At 40.6% G+C, this 15,308-nt stretch overlaps 1 protein-coding gene across 12 annotated transcripts; it reads right to left on the bottom strand.

Annotated features, from left to right (window-relative positions):
- Positions 1-31: 31 nt before the first annotated feature.
- git2a (G protein-coupled receptor kinase interacting ArfGAP 2a) lies at positions 32-14,804 on the bottom strand. 12 transcript variants are annotated; one of them, XM_085786861.1, is made up of 21 exons: positions 14,429-14,804; positions 11,672-11,805; positions 11,284-11,396; positions 11,084-11,189; positions 10,889-10,975; positions 10,666-10,796; positions 10,439-10,533; positions 9,871-9,916; positions 9,351-9,402; positions 9,180-9,252; positions 8,972-9,069; positions 8,768-8,879; positions 8,529-8,668; positions 8,265-8,414; positions 5,810-6,058; positions 4,776-4,865; positions 3,175-3,257; positions 2,813-3,004; positions 2,418-2,549; positions 1,812-1,875; positions 1,008-1,452 (listed from the first exon to the last, which is right to left on the bottom strand). In XM_085786861.1, exons 1-21 carry the CDS (start codon positions 14,478-14,480, stop codon positions 1,240-1,242), a joined length of 2,412 nt encoding a protein of 803 aa, XP_085642987.1. In that variant the 5' UTR covers positions 14,481-14,804; the 3' UTR covers positions 1,008-1,239. The 12 variants fall into 12 exon arrangements, with proteins under 12 accessions (XP_085642991.1, XP_085642993.1, XP_085642996.1 ...); XM_085786862.1 differs by having other exon boundaries at positions 8,265-8,412; positions 8,524-8,668; positions 9,351-9,399; XM_085786860.1 differs by having other exon boundaries at positions 1,009-1,452; positions 8,265-8,412; positions 8,524-8,668.
- Between the last annotated feature and the right edge of the window lie 504 nt (positions 14,805-15,308).

Below are 15,308 nucleotides of genomic sequence, written 5' to 3'. Positions count from 1 at the left end.
AAAATACAAAATCTGGCAAAGCACAACAGGCTATAGTTATAAATTATGTTTGTTTATTTATAAAATATTTTTTTCCCAAAAGTGCAACTTAACAGCTGCATTTACCTACATTACCTTGATCAGATTTCAGAATGACAATGAAGTCTGAAACACTTGGTGCGCATGAATGTTGGGTTGCACAATAATAGAGGAGATGTCTACAGTTCTATCCCACATGTTGCACATTAAATACAAAACTAGCAGCAACAGAAAAGAGCACAAAAAACATGGACACACATACAGTATGGCTCTAAGCTTTAAATATCTTGTAACATCACTGACACTGCAATGGCACACAAGACGGCAGAGTAGAGCGCAGTGTGGAGCCTGTTAGAAACACCAAATCATAACAACACAAGAACATCTCACTGCTGGTGAAGAATATAACTTGCCTCCTGAACAAGTGTTGTTTGCATTCACTGGCTTGGCAACATAAATAGCTGCAATAAGTGCACTGCAGATGGGGTTAAACTGGGAGACAGGAGACAAACCATATAAATAGCTTTTTCAATTCAACAAACAGCATTGCAGAGCTACAAAGTGTGCATTAATGAAGTTCCCAACATTTAATGGAAGTTAACTAAATGGTCAGTTTCTATTTGATGATTAGACTTTACAGTATGATGATGCTTGCACAGTGTGGTTAGTGAGAGGAAGCTCTTATAGATACACAGAGATGTGTGTTAACCATAGCCTTCAGTGACAATGGATTCATGACTCATTTATGGCTTTTCAGCATCTGTGTCTGGCTTTGGACTGATAACATTAACCTGTATCATCATTTCAGCTGACGGTACTGTGCTTAAATCCTTCTCTCAGTGAAAGGATTTTATGTTATGGACTCATTAAAGATTATTTCTATGTGTGTGTGACTTTTACTCAAATTCTAAAGAGTAATCTAGAAACCACAATGTTTACCTGTCCTGCAATCTGCTGCACGTTGCCTTTCCCTCAGGAGAAATTGTGCTATCACAGCAGCTTTGAATCCCTAAGTAAAGCTGCTGACTTTTTCCCTTGACAATCAGATTTTATCCAGAGCTGGCTTTTAAATACAGTCAATACTTATTCATAAATTAAAAAAACAAAAACAAATGCATGCATATACCACAAATACAAAAAACAACAACAACAACAAAATGATTTAAAAAATAAAATAACAAAGCTGAGATGCTAATGGCTTTGCAGCCTTGTTAAGTGCTGTTAGTTGGTATTTTCCTTTGTGGTGATGGTGACAAGCTGCTTGGCGGCCTTGGCAATGTCATAAGCACATTGGATGACCTGCTGAGTGACCAGCTGCATGTCCGGTCCTGGGCAGCCCTCTGAAGGCACCGCCTTCCTGCACTCGCTCTGAAGCCGGTAAGCACTGGAGGTCAACAAGCGTAGAGAGCCTCTAACAGTGTCTGAGCGCGGCCTCTGCAGAGGAAGGTTAAAATATCTTGATATTCGTGGAAACTGTCCATTGAAAACTCAACAAAGCGGTGAAAAGCAGTTTAATGGAGGTCCTTTACAGCCACATTGACCTCTGCTGGCCTGAAACTTTATGAGACCAGAGTCTACTTTGGTCTGTCCACCAAACTCTTTTCCTTTTAACACATTTACACACATGATATGTATTCTAACACACAATAACATATACGTAAATATGCTTAAGAGGAACTAGTTTATTCATTTAAATTGACTTCAGAAACCTTTGTAATGTTGCTGTGGCTGTATCAATGCTTGTTTTTAACGTAACCAATATGTACCAAATGTGTAGAAGGTTGTTTCCCTACCTTGGGAAAGAGAGCAGCCATTTCTGTTACAGCCACATGTATTCTTTCTGAGCAGGGTATGAAGCTGTGAGGAGAAGATTTGTCAATGAGTTCAACATATTGAAATCACATTCATTCAAATCTCATAATCTTATAACAAATATTAATAAAATATCAAAAGCTACTGCGTGCAAGTTAACTTACAGTACAAGGTACTACATTGTATTCACACCACACCATGCATTATTATCCATATCTTCTGACTGACATCAACTAAAACATGCTGATGATGAACAGACATTTTTGTTCAAAGAAACAAGGTCGTATATAAAAATGTTGGCTCCACAGCATACAGTAATCTATTTCAACCTGAAAAATACAAAGTTAATGTTAAGTCATAGCTTCTAACCCTTCATCACTGAACTGAAGCCATCAGTGCTTGAGACAAAAAAATCAATCAAGGGAAGTTTTCAACTGATCAAAATCGAGCGTTCAGTAAGTAGCACAGCAAAAAAAAAAGAGGAAGCTTGTTAGCAGGTGAGAGAAGAAAAGGCGAGAAGCTTGAAACTGTGTGAGGGAGAGGAAAATGAAACTGTGCCTGGGAGGCAGGGACAGAAGCCAGAGTACCAGGAGGTGGGGTCAGGGGACCGGAGGCTTAGCGGCTGAAGGGGAGAGGGGGACTTCTCAGCCCAGGGTACCAGAGTGCTGAAACATCCCAGGCTGTGCCTGAGTCGACGCACACCCTCACGCTCACATGGTCTGCTCACAGGTGTAAGGGAGTGGGACAACGCAACACCAGAACAACAGCGGAGCAGAGTGGAAGTAAAATGAGGGGGGAGAGTGAAGATTACAGAAAAAGGGAAGTGACAGAAGATAAATTCAACTAAACATGAGAGAATAATGATGAATGTAAGAGGAACTAAGGGTTTAAAATAGAAGCAGGGAAATGAAAACTGAAACCCAGTTCCCTAACCCTAGACCAGTGTTCAAAAACAAAAAACAGATCCTCTTCAGATTCTGACCTGTCATGTTTGTTCTCCTGTGCAGCTCGCAGCAGCTCTTGGATGTTCTTGGTGATCTGTTCTGTTTTGCGGATGACGTCCTCTGTGCTGGGAAGTGTGGGGTCTGACTCCATTCCCAGATCATCCAGTTCAGGGATGGAGCTGCCCTCCCCTAGCCAGCCACTGCTCCTCAGCCTCCCTCTCCTGCTCAAACTACAGGGGTCAAAGCACAACAAAGTGTGTCTACTGCCAAAAACACCACTTCTTGATTTCACTCTAAAGACAAAACAGCAGATAATGTTACTTAAAAACACCATTTAAACTCTACTTAGGAACCAGGACACACATATTTCATTCAACAACCAGTACAAACTTGCTCTTACCCTGAATCATCCATCTCAGAGTCATAGAACGTGTTGTCATAGTCACTTTCTGGCATGCTGCTTTGCTTCTCTAACTTTGAGGCCTTGAAGGAAGAGAGAGAGAAAAAAACTGATAATGTGTCTCATGCAAGACCGAGTCCCACATCTCTGAAGATTTACAAATCAGAAACAGCTGCGGTGAAAACACAATTTCAATGCTACATGTCAAACTCATCGACAAAGAAGGGAAACACATGTAGTGAATGTGCCCCTTTATGTTCCTTGTGCCAACATTAGTGTGACGATGTCAAATTGCAATATAAACATGTTAAAGTGGTGCAGATGACAGAAACAAGCCGATAAAGCTGTGGAGCAAGAGCATATAATACATTTACAGCAATCATTATAGGATTAGAAAAACAGATATTGCAGAGTTCAGACAGCTTATTCATGTGGGGATGATATTATCACCAGTGCTGACTTGACTGACATTGACCTGATTTTCATCAAATGTGTCAATATGTTAATTTATGTATGAAAACTTTTGAACTCCTGAAGGGAGGGTGGGGTCATGGATGACAATTAACAAAACAGTTTAACAAAACAACTAATAATCAGCAACACATGGGTAGAAACATTACGTCAGAGCCATGACACACAAGTGTTACTCATTCTACAAATTAAAGCTGAAGTAAACCCCAGAGGGTCATTATTTGAGAAGTCAGGGTTCAGATGAGTTTGTAGATAGAAGTAAATCATACACAGCACAGCTACTAAGTGTATCCACACAAACAGGAGCGCTGCATCGTTCACTGTGACTCAACAAGTGCATTGTTACTTTACTTAATGCAGATTTCCCGTTGACTAAGAGCTTCATTTATAAACAGGAAGCACATACAAACAAGTACAGTGGCATCACACAGGCTAAAAGTACAACACATTAATTATTGTTTCGATCTGTGTCCTCTGAGAATCTAAACAAAATCTTCCACCTGTACACAGTGGAAAATGCTATGCAGTGTGCATGGAAAGCCATTAGTTCATACATGTTTAGAGAAGCCTTTGTTCTGCCTTAACAGATGACTGTGAACAACTCCTGGGCCACTAGAGTTGGGAGCATGCTGTTGGAAGCTTTCTGCGCAAAAGCATTTGTTAGACAGAGGGTAAAAGACGACTTCAATGAAAAACATGAGATGTATAAATATATTTTTAACAATCTCAAAAAAAAGTCTTATTTCCCTCCTCTTTACAGACAGGTGACTGCTCACAAAAAAGTACATAACCCTACAAATTTTTCCAACTTCTACCGGTCTCTGGAGCAAAGAAAGAACGCATTAAAATGAGCAGAAGCTGCAACACAAGCACAGCTTTCTGCTCAACGTCAGGCAGAGGTTTTGCCTTTTACAAAACCACACAGCTCCACTTGTTTAGCTGCGCAGGGAGGATGATGCTGTTGAAGGCAGGTGTCTGGTGAAGGGTTGGCTCATGCAGCAGGTCAGAGAAGGAGCAGCACATGGAGGACAGAGGAAGGTGAGGCAGGAGAAAGAGGTAGCAATGGTAAAGGGCTCCAGGTGGATGTGCTGTGTCCCACGAGGTGTGGACGGAGCGAGGGTGTACTTAACCTTTTGAGCACTTTCGTCCTTCGACCAAGACAAGGTGGATGGAAATGAGGGGAGGGATGAAGAGGCGGTCACAAAAGCGCCCTTTTCCGTCTAAAGACAGGGTTCAGATCACATTTTAAGGGCACATTTCTGAAGTTAAAAAAAGTAAATTTTATACTAACTGAAAAGCGAAGGAGATTAGATGTCCCACAAGCCAGGAAGCCATGTGTGGCTGAACCAGATACTGTATGTTTAGAATGCAGCTGGCGACAATCTACATCTGTGCAATGAATATGACTATTTAGTTGAGGTTTAGAAATATTAATTATTTAAGAAAGGTTAAACTTAAGACTGATCAACGGTTTGTAGACTTTGAAGAGTTGTTGTTTTTACAGATCATCCTGCTACATTTACTCCGTGAGCACAGTGACCTGGGGAAAAAAACATGACTGAGGAGCCATAGAGTTAATTCATCAAGAGCAAACGCACCAGAAAACTATGATTCATAAACTCAAATAAATGCACAAACATATTGCCTGGTTATCAAAAAGAGAATTGAAACAGATGAGAGGATGGAGTGAGTGTGTGAATGTATCATGCATTACAAAAACACAGAGTATTTGTATGGTCGTTTTAATGCTTCATCAACATAAAACACAGTACAAACCTTCAAAGTTTATCATAATAACAGCATCCCCTTGCTTGTACAACTAAGTTTTTGTCTAACAAACAAGCAGCACTCCAGTAAACAGCAGATATATGCAGATGATAGTCTTGTATCAACACTGGACAAAATGAAATGTGACGGACTCTGTCTAAATGCATACCATTGTGATTTTTGATGTTTCTGATGCAGCAGAAAACTAATGAGTGGCAAATGAGTGAGGAAAAAGTGTAAAGAGAGAAAAAATATATATATATACACACACATATATACATATTTTTTTAAATGGAAGAGAGAAAGGTTTGACAGGGTGAAGACAGTGAAGAAAGTCATGGAAACAGGGCAGTGGACAGGAAAATGCAAAGGAGAGCAGGGAACAGGTCTTACTTACATGAGGTGGGAAGGGTTGCAGGGTGGGGATACCCTCGTCTGGGTAGGGAGTTTCCCCTTTAGGGAGATAAGGCTTCAGGCCTGAGCCGGTCTCATACATAGACATGGGCCGACTGGCCCGCGCAGACTGCCGGCGTTTCAGGGCTGAGGGACTGGAGGGGTCAGGGTAGTCTGAACCGCTGGGGATCTGATAGATATTGGTTGTGACCTGCCGCCTGAGAGAGGAGTTCTCGCTTTGCAGAGAGTGCAGCTGGAAGAGACGGTCAGCAATACACTAAGAGGTGCTCTCAGCAAAGCAAGCTTTGTTCCCTGTCCTGGTCCACTATGTCTTTACAGCTCTTCCCCCGACATTCCTCTCAAGATTTCTATTACCCTGTAACAGTCTGCTACTACAGTCAGCATGCTAAAACTCACATTTTATAATTCTGCCATGCTTTTTATTTGGCAGGAATATAACACATATTTGTGGATATCATATTATACACTTGATATATACACTGTTGCCCATAAAGTTGGAATAAGATGTTGTTGTTTTTTTAACCTCTTCTCATTAAATGACTGTGACAATGTGATTTATTCTTGATAGATCAAGTGTATATCTCATCAAAACTGGTAACTGGGACTAGTATGTAATCACTGCACGTGGTGAAAGAAGATTACTGATATGTTTAAATAGGGACGTATCTGAAAACAAAATTATTTCAACTTTATGGGCAACAGTGTATAGTCTCAGTACTGCTCTGACAACAAAAGAACCTAAAGAACCAAATCTCTGACTTGTCACCATCATACCAAACCTGAAATTGCTTCAATGTTAATAATGAATTACGGAGACTCCAGTCTGTTGACTGTGTACTCTGCATGCATCCTCACTTATAGGATAGGATTACATTTTCCCATACTGTGCTGCAATATCCACAATGCTGATAATCCTGTTACTGCTTCTACTGGAACAGCTTCCAGTTTTCATTATTACAGCCTCCAGTAGTTATCAGCTGTAACAGAAACATGGTCTTATCTGAACCACCTAGCATCACAGGAGTAACCTGATAAATGCTTTGGTAGGGATTTTTAAACCAGCGATGCTCTGGTTTAAAAATGCAAAGCAAGTGATAAGCAAGCAAAAGATTGTTGCACAGGTAAGCAACACAGGTGCAAGTTTGAGTCAAAGGTGCAGCTACAGTACAGACAGACTGAGAGAATCAAGAATGGACAAGATCTGGAAGATTTTGTCAAAGGCAAACTGGACTGAATTAATGCAACCACTTGCATTCATTGCAGAGAAAATAGGACATTTGTGTACCGGTTTAGAAAAAAGTGAGGAGGTGAAACTACTAACATGATGAATGACTAACATCAGTGTTTGGTCAGGACTCTAATTCCAATTAAAATTGAAGACTGTGATGATTTGTTATCAAACAGTGTTTGAATATAACAGAAAACTGATCTTTTCAAATATGATAGCCTACACATCTGTTCTGTGGAGTGATCATTTGCAAGGACTAGCACGATATGTCATGTCGTTAAGATGGTGTACGCTGTCTGCTGTGTGTCTACTGCAAGAGAGTGAAAGGATGACCTTGAGAACCAAGAGAGAGTCGCTCAAACAATCTGCATCCTCCTCCCAAACAGCCAAATTAAAGCAATTCTAACATAACAAAAATGTAACATCACTGGTCAGGGACCCATTTTAACAAAATATGCAGCTTGGACATCTGTAGCCAAAAATGTATAAATATGGTATATATATATGGCTGTCAAAGACCAAGGACAGTTTGGTGTGATTCATGTTTGCATCAGCTGAAGAGTATGCTCTCTATTGAATTTCTATGACAACTTCGAAAACATCAAATAATAATAAAAAAAATGTGCCAAAGGATGTTACCAAAAACAACAGCTGGAAATCTTCTAAGAACATTCAGTCTAACACAGTATATGTGATGAGCCACATACAATTTCAGTTAGTCACTATGTGCTATGAAGGGATTAAAAACCAGTCAATTATGTCATGCTCTCAAAACATGCTTGTTAGTAACATTAGAGAGCGTAGCTTTAAAAAGCTTTTAAATTTATATATTACAAAAAAGGTTTGACGAAACTGTGTTTGTTATAACTGGAGCAAGGGTGCATTTGTTCTTCTCAAATCCACAAAACAAATCAACACACACACACACACAAAAAAATCTCCAGTTTACATTCAAGCTTTGGATTTAAAAAAAAATAAAAAACATGCTGGCCAAAACAGAGGGTGGACCAGCAGGGTGTCACAGCAGCGCCTTATCTTGCAACAGAGTATCTCTATTCAGGCAGCTCAGCCCTCATTACAACCCGCAGGCTGGGCCTCCACACCAGAGATCGATCACACTGGGCAGGAGAAGAGCTCTGCTGACCGCTGTGGCCCCCCCTCAGGCTGGCACCCGGTGTTAGTGATCTTATGGGTGGAGCTCGGTGGATACCTTTTTCTGCATGAGCCTCAGCTCATCACTCAGGTTGTTGTTGGCTTTCATGAGCTGCTGGATCTTGGCTTCAGAGGCAGAGAGCGCATTTTTCACGTCCATGTATTCTTGCATAGTAATAGGGCTGTCTGAGAGGTCAGAGTCCAGACTCTGTAGGGTTAAAAACATATCAGTAAAGGCACCTGGACAGAGACAGAGAGAGAGAGAGAGAGAGAGAGATGGTGGATGTCAGAGATCTGATATGTCAAAGTGATGCTACGATACCTTGGTCCTATCTTTGCCCAAGGGAAGTTCTTGATCAGTATCCTCATCAGATGCCACACTATCATAGTCAGGCTGGTCGTTGTCCTGGCTATCGCTACAATGCCTGACAGCCACACTCTTCAGGATGAGTTCAACATTGTCTGGAATGAAGGGACACAGAGTAAAACACCTACACGGAGCAAGAAAAAACTGTCCAATAACAGCAGGACAATTAAATAAAGCAACAATTTATCACTGACCTTTGGGAGTGGCTATTGAATTCCCTTGTTGTCTCCGCTTAGCATCACTGAGTATGTCAATCACAAGAGTGGCAAATTCATGTGCATTAAATCTTGCAAGCTTTTGTCGTCCCTAATTTATAAAAAAAAAAAAGATCAAAGGTCAAAGTCAGTTCAGAGCAACAATAAAGTGTTAGTTTGGGTGTTGTGTGAAAACTGGCTTGCCTGGTTCCGTGTTGATGAATACTCTGGATTCACAGGGAGGAAAGGCACCACCGTTGTCTCTGTCACCAAGGTGCTATGATTCTGCGTGGCCAACCACACTACAAGTAATCAACAGTGTTCAGTTCAGCGCAAGAACAACTGCAACAATGTTTTCAAAGCATCAGTGTGAGTAGCTCTCAGGATATGGGACCACACCAAGAACTTCTACCTGCATCGGTCTCTCGTCTGTCCACCTCATCGTACACGTCCATGGCCAGGTCCTCGAATAAGTGATTACTGAGCTGCATTAATATTAGGAAATTAAGTGTAGTGAGAGTGAGAAAGGAGCGGAAAAAACCAGGCACAACCATCTAAAACTGACCACCGCAAGGATACTTACAGACTGTAGTTTCTTCTTTGCTGCTTTGGCCAGTTCTGATAAATCTAAACTGCTATGAGACAGAAGAAAACCTCTAATAATTATATACTGCTGGGATGTTAGGCCAACAAGATACATACTTCATTCTGATTAATACTTACACATTCCTATCCATCATGAGAGAGCAATGAAAAAAGATCAAATGCAACATTTCAGTGTTAAGAGGAATAGTGGGAGCTCTGCCACAACAGACTTGTTTGGAGTTGAAAGTTTAGAGTTATTTGATAAAGTATTTGCAGCAATTGCACTGTTGGTGGGTATGTAAACTATTTCACTGGGCTTGTCTCCTCCAACTCAGGCAGATGCTGCAGGGAGCTCCACAGCATGTCAGAACAAGCCTCAGAGCAAAAATACAACCACAAACAACTGTGCTGACTGCACTTTACTTCGCCGGCTCTATTCACGTTAAATCCAATCACTTAGGCACATCACAATTTAAGACAAAGCACTTAATATCCACTTACAACTTCTACATCCTTACCTGTCAGCCATTTGTGGAACAATGAAGTGCTGCCCATTTTTATGATCTGAAAGAAACAATGAATTTCTGCATGACTTTATCTGTTGTGGAGTGCAACATATGTGACTGATGATATTTACATCCAGGTTTCAGATGACTAAATAAATACAGAAGTGTGAACAAGCAAGTTAAAACACTGTCTCTCATATTTTCAAAACATACACGAGGAATAACATGCTCATGACTCATTTCTTTGAAAACACATAGTCAGCTTCTAAAACGTTCTCTCATACCGTTTCTGTGCTTTACAAACTCATTGCAAACAATTGCCTGTGATCATTGCTCCCTTACTAGCTGTCAGAATGGATGTACATACTGTACATTTTTTAAAAATCTTATGATGTCAACATTTTGTTTTTAAACTTGTGCAAATTTGCTCATGTTTTTTTATGTGTAAATGTACTTTCTATGTTATTATTGTTGCCTCTGGCCCAGATGGTCTTTGCAAATGAGAATTGGTTCTCAATTGACTTACCTGGTTAAATAAATAATAAAAAATAAAAAAATTCAATTCAATATCACTGCATACCTGGTTTCCTCCCACACAGGTAGAACGCCAGTCGATCAGTTAGTTCATACTGAATCTCCACTAGTCTGTCTGCCAGGTCATGATGGCCAGCTTCCCTACAGAGGTATATGTTTTTAAAAAGAAAAGGAAAAAGAAGAAAAACACACAGACAAAAGGTGAGATTACAAACATCTGTCCCTGAAGTTTTTTTTAGCATGCATTTTATGAAATTATTGAAAATAGCTAACCTTGCATAGTCGGTGGGAGTTTTGCCACTGCTGTCAGGAGCTCCAGGATCTGCCCCATAAACAGTTAATAGCTCAACCTGAGATACTTGCCCTGCCTTTGCAGCTACATGCAAGGGAGTGTTTCCTTTTTCCTGGAGGAGAAGCAGATACAATGCCTCAAATCAATAGAAAAGACATAGCACAAACGAAAATTCTGTTTTTTTATGGAGCAGGTGAATCTTACAGGGTGAAAAAAATTAGCTTGTGCTCCCAGGGATAGCAACCTCAAACATGTCTCAAGATTCCCGGTGCGAACGCTGGAGTGAAGTTGCTAAAAAAAAAAAAAAGAAGACAATTAACTAACTTACAAAATTTAACAAAAACTAGTTTGTACAAAATCCTGTTTCAGTTTTCTCAGAATCGATGCAAGCAGCTTTACCTTGCTTAAATCCTTGGCTGTTGAGCTGTCATCCTCCCGGCAAGGCATGCGGTGGACAAATGCCAGCATTTGATATTTGGCTCTTATAAATTCTGATTTGTTTGGGCTGGTGGGGCAATGTGAAAAATACAGGTTCAAAAAGAGAAAATGAGTTTAAATTGTTATTATATTTTAATTATCGTGAAGCAAGTTTAACTCACTGCAATTTGTCCTGAGGGTTGGCCTTGCGTTTTCCACTCATCACAGATGCAGGGTCCAGAAGGGAGTGCTCCCATATTGAGTTTGCACCATTGCTATATAATGTCTGAACCATCTAGATGAAATCAAAGAGAGATTTAGTCGATTTCGTAGAATTTGGACTGGCTGTAAACAACTCCCCCTCCCCGAACAAACACTTTTCTATATTTGGCCCAAATCAACTGGCTGAGATCTGATACTCAAGTGATGTCAACACATTTTTCTTGAGCAAAGAGACAGAGCGGCTGAATCTAAAAGTGCAGTAACCTCAAAGCCGCTGAAAATGACTTCATGGCTGCAAATACAAAGATGTTTAGCAGAGGCCAACATAAATCTGTGCAGTGGTATTACCTGTAGCTGTGTAGAAGGCCATGGTGTGTGTGTCAGGTGGCGGACTTGGGAGCTGTGTCTTCCCAGGCTTCGATGAACACTGCAGCACTCATCGCAAACCAACACACCTCTGTTCACTGAGGCCCAGCGAGGTTCTGAGAAGGAACAGAAATTTAGTTATCATTCCTCCATTAACAATCAGTACCATTATTCAAATTACTAAGTAGCTGATGTTAATTTCCCACTTCTTGAGTTCCAGTAATCTTTGGGGGCCTAAACCACAACCAGCAATTGACAGATCCTTCTAACTTATTGTACTGTTTGTTTAGCCAAATCATTTTGTTTCACACCATTGTACTTGGTGACATGTTCCTTTTTTATGATGTAGCACCAATGTGTATTCATCCCTGGCTGAAAATAATCCCCAGAGAATGCACTATTTACAGTTGTTTCAGCTGTTTTAGTAGATAACAAAATACAGAATGATGCTACAGTAGTCATGTGCCTAGTAGCTAAGGCCACAGGAAGCACTATTCAGGCTAATGTGACAACAGTTAACGCAAAGTAGGGTACAGTGCAGGGTGCAAAGTTAAGATTAGACTGACACAGGTTAGGTTCTGTATATGTAAAGAGGAAAGAAAATAAGGTAGAGGGCTAAACCTCAAAAGTCAGTCATAATAACTACAGTAAGCATTCAACGCTTTTTTAAACCACAGGTTTAGGGAAAGTCTTGCACTGTAAAAAAGGAAGTGAAAACTAACAGTCAACGACTGAAGCACCTCAACTTTATTGTTGAGTAAGAGAGCAGCTTCCTCTTTCAAAACATTGTAAAAACTGTTATGCATTTATTTTAGTAATGCACGTTCAGGTAATGTACAGTGTTAGAAAGAGAGATAGAGTGCACTTACAAGACACAGTATACTCTGTGACCAAAATAAATGTGTACTTATCCTTGACCTATTTCGTGTACTTCATCTACAACAAATGTCACAGAGTTGTATTGTCTTCCATCTGTACCGAGACTCTTCTGACAGCAAAAATCTCAAGACCGTAAATATATCGGAGAATTCATACACCACTCCCTATGGCCAATAAATGGTTGAGCAGACTGCCTGGCTGGCACAGTGACAGGATAGACAGTGAAGACCGTAAGTGTCTTAGCAGCAGCTGAGGTGTAGGAGGAACAGCTGCTCTGGTTGCTGGTTGGAGCTCTGCTCTTGGTGGAGAGTAAGTTAGGAGGAGACTCTGAAAACTGGGTACCAGTTGCCGGTCTTAGTGCTGACATGCCTCTTTTACCCTTTCCTCAACAAGTGCTGCTAAATTTAATACCACATCTTTGAAACTCTAAAAATATTCACAGCCAACAACTGGTGACAGTTGTATGGAAGGGCAATCCAGGCCAGCTGCTGTAGAGACCTGGGGGGTTCACTAGTCTGAAAGACATGATGGGAGCACGGGGTAGTAATCCTGAATATTTGGTGTAGGCTACACGTTATTGCTTTCCTTGATTTTTATTGAGTATTAGACCTGTAACAACGCACATGGATGAGTTTTTTTTTTTTTACATAGGATAACAATCTCTTAAGAATTGCTTATGTAAAAATGATGTATGATCTGCTCTCACAGTATGCTGCACTTATATATTGTGGTGCCACTATAGAAAAAAAAACTTCTGCATTGAAAGCATGCGGTCAATTCACTCAGCATCCTGTTTTGCTTCCTGTGCCTGCTGAAAAACATCACGTCATTTCTATATAAATGGGACTTCTGAAAGTGCCTCAGACACAATGCAGAGACTACTTCCTCAGCTTTCACAGAAATACCTGATTGTAAAAGCTTAATTCCTCGTTTATCTCATCCATTATACTACAAATCTCTGTTGAGAAGGTGTGGATGTTGCTCTCGTGACATCTGACGGAAATGGTATAAAGTTGAGTCTAACATTTCATCTGGCCATACCACTAGTTCATATATATTTTGCCATCTTCAACAGATACTTCAGTAGTAGAAAGAGGCAACACCAGTTGAATCTGGCAAACTTTGTTAGGTTTTAAATCCATACCATTAGAGACCTTTAATACAAATCTAGTAAAGTTCACTCACACTATTTCAACATGGCAGAGACCTTTCTTTTACTACCAGTATCCACAGTGGTGTACATAAAGAACCAACAGACCACAGTACCCACTGTATGCACACTTTTTTTTCTTTTTCTTTTTTTATGAACGATGCAGTTGTACTCCAGTCATGGCAGAGATCTTACATAGCAGTTTCCTGCTGATCTGGGTTGACTTCTCATTGAAGAAGATTTGACTTCAACAACGTTGGATTATTTCTTGATGTCTCACTGGGAGAAAAGCACGATCTATTGTCTGTTACTGGTGACAAACCCGCCTAAAAAGAGCTGTACAGCAATTTGATAAACGTCAAAAAAAGAGGAAAAAAATGATTTCCTGATCATCTGAAGTAAGCAACGCCGGATGGAAACGGTTAAACAGACAGTTGCTACAGGTCTTGTTGCATCCTCCACCCGGCAGCTACACGGTTAGGGACCTGTCAACAACACTGACAACTTGTCCTGTCAAAACAACAACAAACTGCATGTCGAAATTACTGCCAAGGGGAAAGCAGCATGGGCCGCCACCACCAATAATCCGCTTTAAATTAGAAGTGTGCAGTGCAAAGCTTTGGCTCTCTGAGCTTGAAGCAGCAGACGTCAGTAGATAAATAATGGCCAAAAGCTAAAAAACCTGCAGGGGTGGCTCTGAATTAGCTTACCTGGTACACTGCAATCGGCGCACAGCTCAGTATTTCGTAGGCGTTTAGACATCCTTAACTGAGGAAGAAATGCCTTTTAAAAGGAGCCGAGTGTTGTGTCCGTTCAGCTAATCATTGATTATTCTGTGTGGATGTCTGTCCACGTTAGCTACACCTAAACCAGTTAATTAAAAACAACTGAAACAACTAGGATGCTACTTCATTTAACTTAAGGCTAGCGTACGCGTTACGACCATTATAACGTTGCCCCACAGGAGTAAGGTACACCGCCGCTGCCGACTACTTAGCTGATTTAGCACCTGACTAAGCTAACTAGCCTACGGCCGTTTGGTAGTTTACTCTTGTGGCTGTTTGGAGCTAGAGCAAACCCAGCGGCAGCTGCTGCTATTGTGACCTATCCACGGTGCTCACTGTGCCCGCGGTTCAGACTCTCAGGAGACGGACGCCTCGGAAGAATAGCGCGATAGGAATAACACATTCTTATATTGTGTCACATTAATTTTTACAAGTTCGTTAAATACGCAAAAACAACACCTAAAACCGATATATTTGGCGTGGATATTGACGGTATACACCCTTGCAGTTCTAACTGAGGGCAAAATAAACTTTTTGACCTAGGTACAGGAGGTGAGTTTGATCTATTTACCCTTTGACACCGTGATATAATGTGCGATTTATATTATACAACTAATAATGACGACAGAGTTTGCTGGGTAGGTTTCTATCCTCTGGCGTTTTAATATTTTTAAAACACACCTCGCCCATCAGCGTCACTCATGAATATCAAAATACATTTTGAACAATTAATTCAACATATCCACAGTGTCACAAAACTGATGTCAACCGTGAGTTAAATAATAAAACCGTGAAATGGATACAG

This window comes from Trachurus japonicus, chromosome 9 (genome assembly GCF_045865225.1).
Source record: "Trachurus japonicus isolate A0001 chromosome 9, Traja_1.0".
Lineage (NCBI taxonomy): Eukaryota > Metazoa > Chordata > Actinopteri > Carangiformes > Carangidae > Trachurus > Trachurus japonicus.
Note: the sequence above shows the minus strand (reverse complement) of the source record. Positions and strands in the feature narration are given on the sequence as shown.

Bases quoted from the DNA above. Each gene is read 5' to 3' on its own strand.
- git2a (XM_085786860.1), bottom strand. From the start codon at position 14,480: ATGTCTAAACGCCTACGAAATACTGAGCTGTGCGCCGATTGCAGTGTA. The intron at 9,917-10,438 runs GTATGCAGTGAT...TGTTTCTTTCAG, and splicing joins CCTGTGTGGGAGGAAACCAG to ATCATAAAAATGGGCAGCAC. The intron at 2,550-2,812 runs GTCAGAATCTGA...ACCTGTGAGCAG, and splicing joins CAGGAGAACAAACATGACAG to ACCATGTGAGCGTGAGGGTG.